This window comes from Nycticebus coucang, chromosome 17 (genome assembly GCF_027406575.1).
Source record: "Nycticebus coucang isolate mNycCou1 chromosome 17, mNycCou1.pri, whole genome shotgun sequence".
In the NCBI taxonomy this organism is placed as follows: Eukaryota; Metazoa; Chordata; class Mammalia; order Primates; family Lorisidae; genus Nycticebus; species Nycticebus coucang.
Genome location: NC_069796.1, coordinates 29,957,542 through 29,975,064, shown reverse-complemented (window position 1 = coordinate 29,975,064; position 17,523 = coordinate 29,957,542). Strand labels below are relative to the sequence as shown.

The 17,523-nt window shown below is 38.5% G+C and overlaps 1 protein-coding gene across 1 annotated transcript in view; it reads left to right on the top strand.

Moving 5' to 3' along the window:
• Window positions 1–17,523, top strand: part of MEIKIN (meiotic kinetochore factor) — a 157,187-nt gene that overhangs the window by 34,471 nt on the left and 105,193 nt on the right. Inside the window, exons 7-8 of the mRNA XM_053567411.1 lie at window positions 6,638–6,677; window positions 15,573–15,637. Coding sequence (XP_053423386.1) covers window positions 6,638–6,677; window positions 15,573–15,637 — 105 coding nt within the window. The remainder of the gene's footprint in view (window positions 1–6,637; window positions 6,678–15,572; window positions 15,638–17,523) is intronic.

Here is a 17,523-nt window from a genome sequence, read left to right as displayed (position 1 = left end):
TATGTAGACATTTGTATTCTGCCTTTAGTAAGTTTCACCTGTATCCATTCTAAGATGCACCGTAGGTGTGGCACCACCCATTACCCTCCCTCCACTCTAACCTCCCCCCTCCCTTCCCCTTCCTTGGCCCTTTCCTCATAGTCTTGTGCTATAGTTGGGTTATAGCCTTCATGTGAAAGCTATAATTTAGCTTCATAGTAGGGCTGAGTACATTGGATACTTTTTCTTCCATTCCTGAGATACTTTGCTAAGAAGAATATGTTCCAGCTCCATCCATGTAAACGTGAAAGAGGTAAAGTCTCCATCTTTCTTTAAGGCTGCGTAATATTCCATGGTATACATGTACCACAATTGGCTAGTCCATTCGTGGGTCGATGTACACTTGGGCTTCTTCCATGACTTAGCAATTATGAATTGGGCTGCAATAAATATTGTGGTACAGATGTCTTTGTTATATTGTGATTTTTTGGTCTTCTGAGTATAAACCTAGTAAAGGAATTATAGGATCGAATGGCAGGTCTATTTTTAGGTTTCTAAGTATTCTCCAAACATCCTTCCAGAAGGAACATATTAGTGTGCATTCCCACCAGCAGTGTAGAAGTGTGCCCTTTTCTCCACATCCATGCCAACATCTCTGGTTTGGGGATTTTGTTATGTGGGCAACTCTGACTGGGGTTAGGTGATAACTCAAAGTAGTTTTGATTTGCATTTCTCTGATGATTAAGGATGATGAGCTTTTTTTCATGTGTTTGTAGATCGTGTGTCTGTCTTCTGTAGAGAAGTGTCTCTTCAAGTCCCTTGCCCACCCTCAGTTGGGATCACGTGTTCTTTTCTTTTCAGTATGTTTCAGTTCTCTGTGGATTCTGGTTATTAGACCTTTATCAGAGGTATAACCTGCAAATATTTTCTCCATTCTGAGGGCTGTCTGCTTGCTTTACTTACTATGTTCTTGGCTGTGCAGAAGCTTTTTAGTTTGATCAGGTCCCAGTAGTGTATTTTTGATACTGCTTCAATTGCCTGGGGAGTCCTCCTCATAAAATATTCACCCAGGCCGATTCCTTCAAGAGTTTTCCCTGCACTTTCTTCAACCATTTTTATAGTTTCATGTCTTAAGTTTAAATCTTTTATCCAGTGAGAGTCTATCTTAGTTAATGGTGAAAGGTGTGGGTCCAGTTTCAACCTTCTACAGGTTGCTAGCCGGTTAACCCAGCACCATTTGTTAAATAGGGAATCCTTTCCCCACTGACTGTTTTTAATTGAATTGTCAAATATCAAATAACGGTAAGTAGCTGGATTCATCTCTTGGTTCTGTATTCTGTTCTAGACATCTACTTCTCTGTTTTTGTGCCAATACCATGCTGTTTTGATCACTGTTGATTTATAGTACAGTCTCAGGTCTGGTAGCGTGATTACTCCTGCTATATTTTTACTGCTGAGTAATGTTTTGGCTATTTGAGGTTTTTTCTGATTCCATATAAAACGAAGTATTATTTTTTCAAGATCTTTAAAATATGACAATGGAGCTTTAATAGGAATTGCATTAAAATTATATATTACTTTGGGTAGTATAGACATTTTAACAATGTTGATTCTTCCCAGCCGTGAGAATGGTATGTTTTTCCATTTGTTAACATCTTCAGCTATTTCTTTTCTTAAAGTTTCATAATTCTCTTTGTAGAGATCTTTCACATCCTTTGTTAGGTATACTCCCAAATATTTCATCTTCTTTGGCACTACTGTGAAAGCAATAGAGTCCTTGACTGTTTTTTAGGCTTGGCTATTGTTGGTATATGTAAAGGCTACAGATTTATGGGTGTTGATTTTGTATCCTGAGACATTGCTGTATTCCTTGATCACTGCTAAAAGTTTCGTAGTAGCATCCCTACTGTTTTCCAGATATACAATCATATCATGTGCGAACAGCGAAAGTTTGATCTCTTTGACCCTGTGTGGAAACCCTTGATCGCCTTTTCTTCCCTAATTGCAATGGCTAAAACTTCCATTACAATGTTAAAGAGCAGTGGAGACAATGTGCAACCTTGCCTGGTTACTGATCTAAGTGGAAATGATTTCAATTTAACTCCATTCAATACGATATTGGCTGTGGGTTTGCTGTAGCTGGTCTCTATAGTTTAATAAATGTCCCTTCTATACCAATTTTCTTAAGTGTTCTGATCATGAAGGGATGCTGGATATCATCAAAAGCTTTTCTGCATCGATTGAGAGAATCATATGGTCCTTATTTTTTAGTTTGTTTATGTGCTGAATTACATTTATAGATTTACGTATGTTGAACCAGCCTTGAGACACTGGGATAAATCCCACTTGGTCGTGGTGTATAATTTTTTTGATGTGTTGTTGGATTCTGTTTGTTAGGATCTTATTGAGTATTTTAGCATCAATATTCATTAGTGATATTGGTCTATAATTTTCTTTTCTTGGTGGGTCTTTCCCTGGTTTGGGGATCAAGGTGATGTTTGCTTTGTAGAATGTGTTGGGTAGTATTCCTTCTTTTTCTGTATTTTGCCTGAAGTATATAGATGACCATCCCTTCACCTTGAGTCTATATTTGTCTTTTAATGTAAGATGCGATTCTTGTATGCAGCAGATATCTGGCTTGAATTTTTGTATGCAGTCAGCCAACCTGTGCCTCTTTAGAGGACAATTTAAACCATTCACATTAATTGAGAATATTGATAAGTTTTTCGTGGGTCCGGTGGACATTTTTGATCCTTTTGCAACTGTGGAAGTTGGAATTTGATCAAAATTTTCTGGGTGGGTTTACTTTTGTGGTGGAGGTTTACGCTGGTCTTTATGGAGAACATACTTTTGTGGTGGAGGTTTATGCCGGTCTTTATGGAGACCATACTTTTGTGGTGGAGGTTTATGCTGGTCTGAGAATAACCTGGAGAGCTGGTTTAGTTATGGCAAATTTCTTCAACATGTGAATGTCATTGAAATATTTAATTTCTCCGTCATAAACAAAGCTCAGTTTAGCTGGGTACAGGATCCTGGGTTGAAAGTTATTTTGTTTTAGGAGATTAAAAGTTGATGACCATCCTCTTCTAGCTTGAAAGGTTTCAGCAGTTATTCTAATATTCTTGCCCTTGTAGGTGATGGTTTTCTTTTGTCTGGATGCTTTCAGAATTTTCTCCTTCACTTTAGTGACATTGATTATGATGTGTCTGGGGGATGGGGTGTCTTATTTGGGTTGAGTCGTGCTGGAGTTCTGAAACTGTCTGCTATCTGAATTTCAGAATCTCTTGGCATGTCTGGAAAGTTCTCCTTCATAATTTCATAGAGAAGAGACTCTGTGCCTTGTGAAGCCACTTCGTTGCTTTCGGGGATCACTATAAGGTGAATATTAGTTTTCTTTGAATTATCCCAGAGCTCTCTGAGAGAGTGATCTGTTTTTGCCATCCATTTCTCTTTCTCTTTGAGAGTTTGGGAGCATTCGAAAGCTTTGTCTTCAATGTCAGAAATCCTTTCTTCTGCTTACTCCATTCTGTTACTGAGGGATTCTACTGTGTTTCTCAGATCTTTGAGGGCTGCAACTTCTTGTCTCAATGTGTCAAAATCTTTGGTCATTTGGTCTTTGAATTCATTGAATTCTTGAGATATCTTTTGGGTAAGTGCTTGGAATTGTAATTCAATCTTATTTGCTATCCAGATTCTGAATTCGATTTTTGATATCTCAGCTATTTGTTTGTGCATGGGATCTTGTGCTGTGTCTGTCTCATTGATCCTTGGGGGAGTTGATCTACTCTGATTATTCATATTGCCAGAGTTTTTCTGTTGATTTCACCTCATGATTGTTTTTCACCATTGCCTCTGGCCGTCCTCAGAGTTGGGGAGGTGTCTCTCCAAGATTAGACCCCAGCAGGATCTCTCTATTGTTGCTGGATCTTTGTAGGGAGTGACCCAGTGTAGTTCCTCTGGGGCTGCCCCGGCCAGGGAGTTCTGATTGTGGAAGCAGCTCCGGAGTGTGATACACCTGGATCTAGCAGCAGGGTGGGAGGTGGTGCGCATGGTTCTGGAGTGCCTGGCGCCCAGTGACTGTGGCACAGAGAGCTCAAGGCTCCAGCAGTCTCTGTCTGGGAGAAGGGCTCTGCACAGAGGCAGGGAGGGCTCTGGAGGGCATGCGGTTACCAGAGTTCCTGGCCAGACGAGCGGGCTGGTGTGGAAGCAGGGAGGGTTCAGGAGGGAGGATGCAGGGTTGTGCGGCTCCCGCAGTTCCTGGTCAGGGCTTGTGGAGGCCTGGTGGGCACTGGTCATGGGTCGGGGGTCGTGGCACAGCTCTTATGAAGGTCCAGGCAGCGCCAAGTCCAGGAGTTTGAGGTTGCTATGAGTTGTGACATCATGGCACTCTACCCAGGACAACAGCCCGAGGCTCCAGTGTGCCCAAACCGGTCTCACTCTGCCCCTGAGGGTGAAGGCTGTAAGGCCTCAGTCACTAGGTTACTAGCTCCTGCTGGATCCTTGCTCTGCGACCCTGAGGGCGGAGCTTGCCCGGGGCAGTTCTCTCACAACGGCTCCCTGCGGCCCACAGCCGAATACCATTAGCTCTGTGCGGCTCAGTCTGGGACCCTAGACAATGCCCAAAGTTCTTTGCACTCCTGCTAAAGCTCTCCCCAAGGCAGTTCAACTGAGTGCCAAGTCCAAAAACACGGAAACAGTTCACAGGTAAGGCCTTTCCAGTTTGTAGTCTCATTGCTGCTTGTACTTACGGCTGCTGGTGGTTTAGGTCGATCAAACACATGCAACCACTTTCCGGTTTTCCACTGTTTTTGTCCTCCTCTTGGGGTCCAGAAGTCCCTTGCTGACTTCCTGTATACTCAAAGGGATGATTATAGGTGGATCCCACCAGCCAGAGATGCCTGGAGTCTTATCTCCCCAGACTCACCGTGCCCAGTTGTAGGGAAGCTGTTACTCGGCCACCATTTTGCTCCACCCCCCATTAATGTTTTTTCTTTTGTTTCAGCATCCTATACTGGATCCCTCATTGAGTTTAATTATTATTTTCCGTAATCTCCCACAGTCTGTAATAGTAATCCTAATTACTAATTCCCTAATCTTTCATAATATTGATACTTTTGATGATTACCGATCCGTTATTTTGTTTAATTTCCCTCAGGTTGGATTTGTGTTGGTGTTTTCTCATGATTGTAATTAGATCATGAAATTTTTAGTAAAAATACTATGGAATTGATGTTTTGCTCTCATCAGTGCATCAGATCAGATCATGGGCTTTATGATGTCATTATTTTGTATTACTAGTGTTGTTAAATTTTGTTACTTAGTTAAGATAGTGTCTGCTTCATTTCTCCAAGGTAAAGTTACTATTTTTCTCTTTGTAGTTAATAAATAATTTAGAGAAAGGTAGTTTGAGATTATAAATTCTGTTTCTTCTCAAATTTAGTTCACTAATTTTAGCAGCCATCAGTGGAACTAGTCAACTGCAACCCTTATTACTATAGTGTTTGTCTAATGATGATTTTATAGTCTACTCTTTCATGCTACATTTATTGACTGGAATTCTACTGTAAAGGAAGAACTCTTTTCTGCCATTTGTTTGATTTTGTGTTATACTAATGTGAACTCATAGATACTTAACTTTATTCCATGAGCCAAAATCTGATACTTTCATTATTTATTTATTTATTTCTAGCAGATAATTAAAGTAGTTTTGGAAGTTTTAAACCCAGACCCTTGTGAGAAACATATTTATTAAATAGATTACAGTATTTATGTACAGTTCTTTTTTGTGACCAGCCAAAATACTAATTTTCCAAAGTTACATATATTACTAGTTGTCTTTCCCCCACCACTCTTAGCCAAGTATGTAGGTACCTGTATTCCCAAGTAATTGGGAGGCTGAGGCAGGAAGATGACTTGAGCCTAGGAGTTTGAGTTTATAATGAGCTATGATGACACCACTGTACTTTAGCCTGGGCAACAAAGTTAGGCCCTGTCTCTGAAATGAAATGAAATGAAGAAATGAAATGAAGATAAGAAATTGGTGTATTTGCCTGACAGGATTATTGTAAGAATTAAGTAAGATAGCAGATATAAAAAGACCTCAAAAATTATAAAGAACTATCCAAATACAAGGCAACTGATTTGTGTATCTCATACAATTTTGTATCTTTTTTTCCTTAGGTATTTTGAAAATACTTTTATCTAATTTAAGTGACAGACATAAAAATATATAAAAAGTAAAATTATGGGCCAGGTATGGTGGTTCATGCTGGTAATCCTACTGCAATGGGAAGCTGAGGTGGGAGGATCACTTGAGGTCAGGAGTTCAAGACCAGCCTGAGCAAGAGGGAGACACTATCTCTACTAAAGATGGAAAAATTAGCCATGTGTTGTGGTAGGCCCCTGTAGAGCCAGCTACTCAGGAGGCTGAGGCCAGAGAGTCACTTGAGCGCAAGAGTTTGAGGTTGCTATGAGCTAGGATGCCACTGGCACTCTACCCAGGGTGACAGAGTGAGACTCTGTCAAAAAAAAATTATAAAATAAACTTCACTGTCACCATGTATTGGGAGAAATATTTATTTTCACCTAGAGTAATTTTAGCCCCTAGTTTGTCATTGTATTATATTTCTAACAGATTTTTTAAAATTTCCTCTCCTAGATACTTCTTCAGAAGATTATCAAAAGTTCCATAAAAAAAAGTAAGAACTAAAATTTTAAATTTATTGTGCTTTTTAGAATCTTGTATTCTAATAGTTATATGGCAAGTTTAATTGTGAGTCCACAATCAGGTGTTTATTCATTCTGTATTTGTTGAGGAATCACCATGTCTCAAGACTGTTCTAATTGCCAGATATATGGGAGTGAACAGGTTGATTGAAAATAATATCTCTGCCCTGACTGTCCACATTCTAGTTGGAGGAAATGGACAATGAACAAATAAATATGAGATCTATGCTGTGTCATATATTGATGAATGTTATTGATGAATTCTCCAGAATGCTGTGGAGAAATATAAAGCAAGGTAGAACCTAGGGAATATTGACATGGAGATTTTCTCTTTTATGCATTTGGTTAGGAAAGTCATCATTGAAAGATAGTATTTGAGTCAAACCTAAAGAAATACATAGAACAAGCTAGGTGGCTCACTGTTTCAGGTAGAAGGAATAGCTAGAGAAAGGCCATGAGGCAAGAAGTCCAGGGCCCCTAGAATGGAGAGAGGTAGGAGATGAAGTGAGAGAAGCAGCAGGAAGCCAGACCATATAAAGCATTGTAGGCTAAGGAGGTGAGTTGGGACGCCTTTGAAGAATGATATGACTTATGTTTCAGTGGAATCACCCTGGCTGCCGTGATGAGAATAGCCAAGAAATTAGGGGAAGAAGAAAATAGAATGATTATAGTTAGGAGACTATTGCCCTAATATAGGCAAAAATATTGGAGTATGAATCAGAATGATAAGAGTAGAGATGGTGAGATGTGGTCAAATTTTGAAAATATTGTGAAAGTAGAACTAACAGTATCTGTTAATGGACTGAATGGTGGGATATGAGAGAAGGCATTCAAGGCTGATTCCACAGTTTTGTTTTTGTTTCTGTGTTTGATTTCACCATTTTAACTTAATAGTAGATCTATAATTTTATTTATTTATTTATTTTTCCATAGCATTTTTTTTTTATTAAATCACAGCTGTGTACATTAATGTGATCATGGGGCACCAAACATTGGTTTCATAGACCGTTTGACACATTTTCATCACACTGGTTAACGTAGCCTTCCTGGCATTTTCTTAGTTATTGTGCTAAGACATTTACATTCCACATTTACTAAGTTTCACATATACCCTTGTAAGATGCACCGCAGGTGTAATCCCACCAATCCCCCTTCCTCTTCCCACCTCCTCCCTCCCCTCATTTTCCCCATTCCGCCTATTCTTAGGTTGTAACTGGGTTGTAGCTTTCATGTGAAAGCCATAAATTAGTTTCATAGTAGGGATGAGTACATTGGATACTTTTTCTTCCATTCTTGAGATACTTTACTAAGAAGAATATGTTCCAGCTCCATCCACGTAAACTTGAAAGAGATAAAGTCTCCATCTTTCTTTAAGGCTGTATAATATTCCATGGTGTACATATAACACAATTTATTAATCCATTTGTGGGTCGATGGACACTTGGGCTTCTTCCATGACTTAGCAATTATGAATTGGGCTGCAATAAACATTCTGGTACAAATTCTTTGTTATAATGTGATTTTTGGTCTTCTGGATACATAGTAGAGAAATTGTAGGATCAAATGGCAGATCTATTTTTAGATCTCTAAGTGTTCTCCAAACATCTTTCCAAAAGGAATGTATTAATTTCTACACTTCCCAACAGCAGTGTAGAAGTGTTCCCTTTTCTCCACATCCATGCCAACATCTCTGGTCTTGGGATTTTGTGATATGGGCTAATCTTACTGGAGTTAGATGATATCTCAAAGTAGTTTTGATTTGCATTTCTCTGATGATTAACACTGATGAGCATTTTTTCATATGTCTGTAGGCCATGCGCCTGTCTTCTTCAGAGAAGTTTCTCTTCAAGTCCCTTGCCCAGTCTGCGATGGGATCACTTGTTCTATTCTTGCTTATACATTTGAGTTCTCTGTAGATTCGGGTTGTTAAACCTTTGTCGGAGACATAACCTACAAATATCTTCTCCCATTCTGAGGGCTGTTTGCTTGCTTTACTTACTGTGTTCTTGGCTGTGCAGAAGCTTTTTAGTTTGATCAGGACCCAGTAGTGTAGTTTTTGAAGGTGCTTCAATTGCCCGGGGAGTCATCCTCATAAAATACTTGCCCAGACCAATTTTTGCAAGGGTTTTCCTTACACTCTCTTTTAGTATTTTTATAGTTTCATGTCTTAAGTTTAAATCTTAAACCAGTGAGAGTCTGTCTTAGTTAATGGTGTGGGTCCAGTTTCAGTCTTCTACAGGTTGCCAGCCAGTTCACCCAGCACCATTTGTTAAATAGGGAATCTTTTCCCCACTGAATGTCTTTAATTGGCTTGTCAAAGATCAAATAATGGTAAGTAGCTGAGTTAATCTCTTGGTTCTCTATTCTGTTCCATACATCTGCCTCTCTGTTTTTGTGCCATTACCATGCTGTTTTGATCATTATCGATTTATAGTATAGTCTGAGGTCCAGTAGCGTGATTACTCCTGCTTTGTTTTTATTTCTGAGTAATGTCTTGGCTATTCGAGGTTTTTTCTGATTCCATATAAAACAAAGTATTATTTTTTCAAGATCTTTAAAGTATGACAGTGGAGCTTTAATAGGGATTGCATTAAAATTGTATATTGCTTTGGGTAGTATGGACATTTTAACAATGTTGATTCTTCCCAGCCTTGAGCATGGCATGTTTTTCCATTTGTTAACATTTTCAGCTATTTCTTTTCTTAGAGTTTCATAGTTCTCTTTATAGAGATCTTTCACATCCTTTGTTAGATAAACTCCCAAATATTTCATCTTCTTTGGCACTACTGTGAATGGAATAGAGTCCTTAACTGTTTTTTCAGCTTGACTATTGTTGGTATATATAAAGGCTACCGATTTATGAATGTTGATTTTGTAACCTGAGATGCTGCTGTATTCCTTGATCACTTCTAAGAGTTTTGTAGTAGAATCCCTGGTGTTTTCCAGATATACAGTCATATCATCTGCGAAGAGCAAAAGTTTGATCTCTTCTGACCCTATATGAATACCCTTGTTCGCCTTTTCTTCCCTAATTGCGATGGCTAAAACTTCCATTACAATGTTAAAGAGCAGTGGAGACAATGGGCAGCCTTGTCTAGTTCCTGATCTGAGTGGAAATGATTTCAGTTTAACTCCATTCAATACGATATTGGCTGTGGGTTTGCTGTAGATGGCCTCTATCAGTTTAAGAAATGTCCCTTCTACACCAGTTTTCTTAAGTGTTCTGATCATGAAGGGATGCTGGATATTATCAAAAGCTTTTTCTGCATCGATTGAGAGAATCATAAGGTCTTTGTTTTTTAATTTGTTTATATGCTGAATTATACTTATGGATTTACATATATCGAACCAGCCTTGAGATCCTGGGATAAAACCGACTTGGTCATGATGTATAATTTGTTTGATGTGTTGCTGGATTCTGTTTGTTAGGATCTTGTTGAATATTTTTGCATCAATATTCATTAGTGATATTGGTCTATAATTTTCTTTTCTTGTTGGGACTTCTCCTGGTTTGGGGATCAGGGAGTTGTTTGCTTCATAGAACGTGTTGGGTAGTCTTCCTTCTTTTTCTATATTTTGGAACAGGTTGGGTAATATAGTTACTAGTTCCTCTTTAAAGGTTTGGTAGAATTCTGACGTGAATCCATCTGGTCCTGGGATTTTCTTTCTAGGGAGATTCCATATGGTTGATGCTATTTCAGAGCTTGATATTGGCCTGTTCAACATTTCCACTTGATTCTGGCTAAGTCTTGAAAGGTGACGTGCTTCCAAGTATTGATCAATTTCCTTCAGATTTTCATATTTCTGAGAATACATTTTCTTGTAATATTCATAAAGGATTTTTTTGAATTTCTGAGAAGTCTGCTGTTATTTCGTCTTTGTCATTTCTGATTGATGAAATTAGAGATTTTACTCTTTTTTTCCTGGTTACATTAGCCAAAGGTTTATCTATTTTATTGACCTTTTCAAAAAACCAACTTTTTTTTTTTTTTTAATTTGGCCGGGGCTGGGTTTGAACCCGCCACCTCCGGCATATGGGACCGGCGCCCTACCCGCTGAGCCACAGGCGCCACCCAAAAAACCAACTTTTTGATTTATTGATCTGTTATATAATGCATTTCTTTTATTAACAACAAAAGGATTTGTTGTGTGAAATTGGGATTCAGTCAAAAGACCGCACGTATGGACCACAACGGCCACAAGTTTCCTTAAGACTGCAGTCTCCCAACCCCTGTCAGATATTTGGCATTCTCTTTAATTAAGTAGCACATTCACAAAGTTAAAACCCTATATCTTCAACATAGTAGCTAATGGAGAAAAGGAATTTGATTTACATTGTTGTTCCTATATATTGAAATGAAGCAAATAGAACACTTATAATGTGTATCTGATCCTGTTTCCTATCTCCCCTAAGTGCTGTCCATTCTTTAAAATGTTAACCTACCACCTGTGTATGTGTAGAAAATATAGCTTTATTTTAGAAACATAACTGGTCTAAACTTCTCATAGGCCCTCATCACCCTTCTCCTGTATTTAGCTTGGAAATAATGAATTAAACTTAACTATCATTCAGTTTCTTCCAGTCCCATTTGGGTGAATGCTAAGTTTCCTCCCTTTCTGTATTCCAGAGAATGGCATGTAGCTGGGTGATCATGCCTTTTGATTTGCTTGAGACAGTCCTAGTAAATCTGTGCTGTTCTGACATAATTCTTAGTAGAGCATCCTTTCACTCTCAGAAACATACTGCTGGACAAATAGTCATGCTAGAGGTGTAAAGGCATAGGGACAGACCTTGTAGCAAGGGTGAGAGAAGGATGAGGTTGCACCCTGAGGGTATCTGGGATACATAAGCTGACTGAATTTGTACTGATTTATGCTGCCAGTTCCTAGATTGGTTCTGTACTTGGACTGGGCTCCACTGATAAAGTCATTTACTGGTAAATTTAAGGCCTTATTTAGGACACTGGGTCCTCCATTGCTGATTTTCTCTCGCCTTAGCTTTTGTTGCTCCCCCAAACTCTTTGATTTTTATTGAAGTCCTCTATCAAGTCTTTGACTAGGCTGCCTTTTGGCAACCTTTGTGACAGAGTCACCTCACCACAGCACTCCACTACCAGGTATTTTGGGTTGACCTTTGATCACTTCCTGCATTGTCCTTGGTGTATGAAACCTTAAGAATTTGATCACAATGCACAGGCATTTAGGGGATCCCAAGAAAACTAACTAAGATTCCCCTCTCTGCCTGAACATCCCAAGTTTTTATTTTAATGTTCAGTTTTCATTTGTGTGGACATCTCCTAGAATTCTAAAGAGGGAGTTGGGCACTAACTTTTGGCTTTATCTTCACTTCTTCTAATGTCTTCCTACCTATTATTGTCATCTCCAGATTTGGGGCTTGAGAGAGAGGGAAGTCAGTTCCCACTGTCTAACTGCTTGTTCCCTAACTCTTTGTCCCTTTTTTCTTTCTAATAATGCTCAATGATGGAAGGTCCAGTGGTAGAGGGATCCGTGAGGTTAAATAGTTCACAAACTCATCCTAGAAAAAGTGTTACATACCTGATTCCTGAATATAACTATGGTCATTTTTGAGGTACTCCTTTGAGATGCTATGTACTGATGCCATTGCCTAGTCTACCCTTTAAGCAATTTTGGAACATTTTGCTGGAATGGATATCTGAGCTGTTGTCTTACAAAGTATGACAATTAAGTTCATAAACTTGAACTTGCGAAAAAGTGCTACATACCTCATTGCTGAGTATCACCACAGTCATTTTTTAAGTACTCCTGTGCACCATCTAGTGACTAGTGATATTCAGCAATGAGGTATGTAGCATTTTTTCTAGGGTGAGTTTGTGAACTTAATTGTCTGACTTCGTATTTTTGTTTACATCCTGAGTATTTTCTTTATTATATTCCTGTCTTAGTCCATTTTTGTTGTTTATGACAGAGTACTAGAAACTAGATAATTTATAAAGAAAAGAAATGTATTTCTGATGGTTATGGAGGATGAGAAATCTGAGGTCAAAGGGCTGCATCTGGTGAGGACCTTCTTGCTGGTGAGGACTCTGCAGAGTCTCATGTAGGAGGCATCACATAGCAAGGGGGCTGAGCATGGTAGCTCAGGTCTCTTTTCTCCTCTTATAAAGCCATTAATGCCACTCCTATAATAATCCATTAATCCATTACTTCATTAATCCATGAGTGGACTAATTCATTTCTCATTCTTAAGGGCAGAGCCCTTAATGACCCGATCACTTCTTAAAGGCCCTCAATACTACCACATTGTATATTAAGTTTCAACATGAGTTTTGGAGAGGACAGACATTCAATAGCTCTGTGGTTGTGTCTTATGTGCATTAATAGGGACTTAAAGAATGTAGAAAAATGTTAAATGTGATTATCTTGTCTTAAGAGTTTGGGCAGTGGCTTCATAGATAAAAACAAAAGTGCTTAGCCGGGCGTTGTGGTGGGCGCCTGTAGTCCCAGCTGCTCGGGAGGCTGAGGCAAGAGAATCGCTTAAGCCCAGGAGTTGGAGGTTGCTGTGAGCTGTGTGAGGCCACGGCACTCTACCAAGGGCAGTAAAGTGAGACTCTGTCTCTAAAAAAAAAAAAAAAACAAAAGTGCTCCTATGGTTCTGAGTAGACCTGTCTATGTAGAATTTGTAAAAGGTGAGATCAAAACCCAATTCTGCAAGCATTAGCCTGTTACTCATATCCTAAGTATTTAAGAAAAGGATAAGAATACATCACAAAAATGAAAAGATCAACAATGCTTATTTCTTTGATAAGAATTATTGGTATCACTTGCAAAGAGGGAGGAGATTTGTCTTTGCAACACAAGAGAGGAAGCTCCAAGAGAAACATTTGGAAGGTTTAACATATGTTCCCTGGGATTTGGTTTCTGACTTGTACGTGAAAAGTCTAAAAGCAAAAGGGTCTTTTAGGTGCTTTGGAATGGCAGAGTAAAGAGGAAGGTAGATGTACTCTCAGTGTTTGGCATGACAAAGGTTTATGTATAATGCATATAGATCAGGCATGGATCTCACAGAAAAGAGCTATATATCATTTTGAAAGATATCATGCCCAGTATGACTTCCTGCAAAGGGCAAAACAACCTCAATCAAAAGAGGCTGGGAATTCTATCATCAGATGTAAAAGCTAAGGATATCGTAAGTAGTAACAAGTGAGAGAGCCCCAGTGACAGGAGAATCTCCAAGGAATCCTTCAAAATACTTCCATGTTTAAAAGAGATGGCCTTTGGTTATCTGTTATACCCAAAAGGTAACAATGTCATGTAATGGTATCAATCACGATCAAGAAAGACCTTTTCTGTCCATTTCTTCAACACCTTTCCTCTAATCTGCTGCCAGAGGAACACAAAGAGTAGCTACTAAATAGGCAAGAGAGAAGAACAAGAAATAGGTAAGAAACCAAAGATGCTTGCTGCCCTACACTGCGTGTTGTAAATATAAATCAAGTCCAAGTTGGGAAAAGGAAAAAAATACAAATTAAATAAGAAGATTTTGAAGCTATGATATTACACTGGGCTTTTTGTTACCTAAAAAGAACTACAGTAGAACCTCTGTAAGTTGTTGCACTCAAGGGGCTGTAACAAACTGGCCAACATTTGGAGATGGTCAACATAGGAACTAGGCCTACTGAACTGGTATGTATATTTGGTGCATGTCCAGTCTATGAAAATTAGGTCAATGTAAGGACGTGGTAAGTGTAGGAAGGTGGTCAGCTATGAACGTTCTACTATATTACTAGAGAATGCTAGAAAAGCATTAGTAAAAAGGAATCCACCTGAAAGTTCATTCAGAGGCAAGAAAGTACTATTTTGATAGGGTGAATTTAAAGGGAAATATGATCTTAACCAAAAGGCTGAGAAGCGATTTAAAAGGGAAATATCAAAGAATAAAATTTTTTGCTTACTGAATTCAGTTGTTCAATTAGCAGATTAGGAGCTTCTCACATTTGGTTTTTGACTCTGTTGTCTTGCTCAGGACTCAGAAATCTCATTTTAGTAGTCAAAAGTAAAGCTTGATCCTTTGGTATTTTTTCTTCTTGTAATAGATACTCCTTTTCTCCGTATTTGGATAGAATTGGGGGCAGTCTAATTTGTGGAAGTGCAAAAAGAAAAAAGAGAAGAAAAACATTATCTTTCATGTTAATAGAAGTTCTTACCACAAGAATCTTGGGAAATCAGATTGCTGTCCCTTTGGCATAAATGAGGCAGCCAAAACTCAAAACAGGTTAAATAGCTTGTTAGCCACTGAAGTGTGAATGACAGATTTGGGGTTTTGTTTTGGTTTTTTGAGACAGGATCTCACTCCACTGCCCTGGGTAGAGTGTCATGGTGTCATCATATCTCACAGCAACCTGAGACTCTTTGGCTCAAGTAATCCTCTTGCCTCAGACTTTCGAGTAGCTGGGACTACAGGCTTGAGCCACTACACTGGCTGGTTCTTTTTCTGTTTTTAGTAGAGACAGGATCTTGCTCTTCCTTGGGCTGGTATCAAACTCCTGAGCTCAAACAATCCACCTGCATTGGAAGAAATCTACCTGCGTTGGCTTCCCAGAGTGCTAGGATTATAGGAGTGAGCCACTCCACCCAGCCCAGATTTAGGGTTTAAATTGAGGTCTGTCTGATTCTAAACACTATGCCTCATCCTCTATACATATTGTCACACCTGATAAATGTAGAAAATATCACCTTCTTATTAAACTATTTGTTCATATAGATATGGTAACATTTTTCTAACCAATTATATTTTTTACAGGATAATTAATTATATATAAATGTCTTTAAGTATAATATTATTTGAAGATTCTCAAAAGTTACTGAAAGATCTGTTCTTTTTATAGAGGGATGACTTTAGCAGACCACAGTATTTCTCCAAAACCAAAGTGTACTTCAAATTCAGAATCAGGTAATAAGTAGTGAAACTAATTATTTTCATGAATCTGTTTTTCTTTATACTTGCTGCAGTGAAGCATGTGTTAACAAAATTGATAGTTCAGGAAACTGGGTCCTTTTTGGCTTGGTTGTATTTAAGGAATGAAGATATGTGGAGTTAAAAAGTAGGTCTTAACTATTTCCACAGCATGCATTATTTATCCATTTAATAAACATTTAGTGAGAATGTAGTAGGCATTGCTATGTATACCAATGGGAAATGGTACACTTTTCCTGCCCTTACAAGTTTCAGTCTTAGAGAAGAAGATATATATTACAGATAGGAACAAATATATTATAGTTATGTGTGATAATTGAAAAAGAAAGAGATCAGCAAAGTGACTTACATCATTGACCCTCTATTATTCAGTTTACGATTAGAGTAAATTTAGCAAGACATTTACATCCCTATTAACCTTTGCCATGTGCTAGGTTTCTTTTTTCTTTATTCCTTTCCAACAAATTTTATGGCATCCATTTGAGAGTAAACTTGAAGAATTTCTGCTTTTGCTCTTGATGGTTGTAAATGTTTATATGAATGAAAAATGTATTTGTTTGCATAATGCTTCTTCACTTTAGGAAATCTTAAATGAGGGTGGTGCCTGTGGCTCAATGGGTAGGGCGCCGGCCCCATATACCAAGGGTGGCAGGTTCAAACCCAGCCCCAGCCAAACTGCAACAAAAAAATAGCTGGATGTTGTGGCGGGCTCCTGTAGTCCCAGCTACTCAGGAGGCTGAGGCAAGAGAATCGCCTAAGCCCAGGAGTTGGAGGTTGCTGTGAGCTATGTGACGCCACGACACTCTACCGAGGGCAACAAAGTGAGACTCTGTCTCTACAAAAAATAAAAATAAATAAAAAATAAAAATAAATCTTTTTTTTTATTGTTTTATTGTTGGGGATTCATTGAGGGTACAATAAGCCAGGTTAAAAAAAAAAAGAAATCTTAAATGAGCATTTACTGAATGCCAAGCATTATACTAGGAATTGTCGGTATAAAAAGGACTAAGATAAATTCTGCTCTAAGTAAAATTAGTCCAGTGATAAAAACTAAACTTATAAAAGTATAGCTCCTTAGAAGGAGTAGAGTTTTCTATTCTGGAGGCTGAAAATTAGAGAGAAAATTTGTTTTATAGATTAAGGAGTAAGGGAATATGTGAACAATATGTTGAGAAGTAATAAAGAGAATGTGGTAAGGGCACCAGAAAACAACCATGTTTTTTCCTAGGTCTTGCCCAATAAAAAGTTTTACTTTAGCTACAGAAAATATTATCTATTATATAAAGCTTGGGGATAAGAAGGGTAGCAGTTCTGGAATTATGTGTGCTTTTTTATTCTTTTATTTGTTAATTGAATTAAAAAATAAAATTAAATGCATCTTGCTCTATAGGTATTTTTTTACACATTTCTTTTTCTTTTTAAATTTTTTTGTTAGAGACAGGATCTTACTGTCACCCAGGCTGTAATGGCCTGATCATAGCTCACTGTAACCTTGACATCCTGGGTTCAAGTCATCCTTCCACCTCAGCCTCCCAAACAGCTTAGGACTACAGGCACGAGTCACCATGCTTGGATAATTTTTTTATTATTTTTTGTGAGACATGGTCTTGATATATTACTGGTCTCAAATTCTGGAACTCAAGCAGTCCTCTCACCTCAGCCTCCCAAAGTGCTAGGACTATAGGCATGAGTCACCATGCACAGGCAACATTTCCTAATTCAATAAGTCCAACTGTGTTCCAGTTGTGGGCCAAGCTCTTTACTAAGTGTCAAGAAATTGAGAAATAGGGTAGGTGAATTGGCTCACACCTATAATCCTAGAACACTGGGAGGCCAAGGCAGGTGGATTGCTTAAAGCTCAG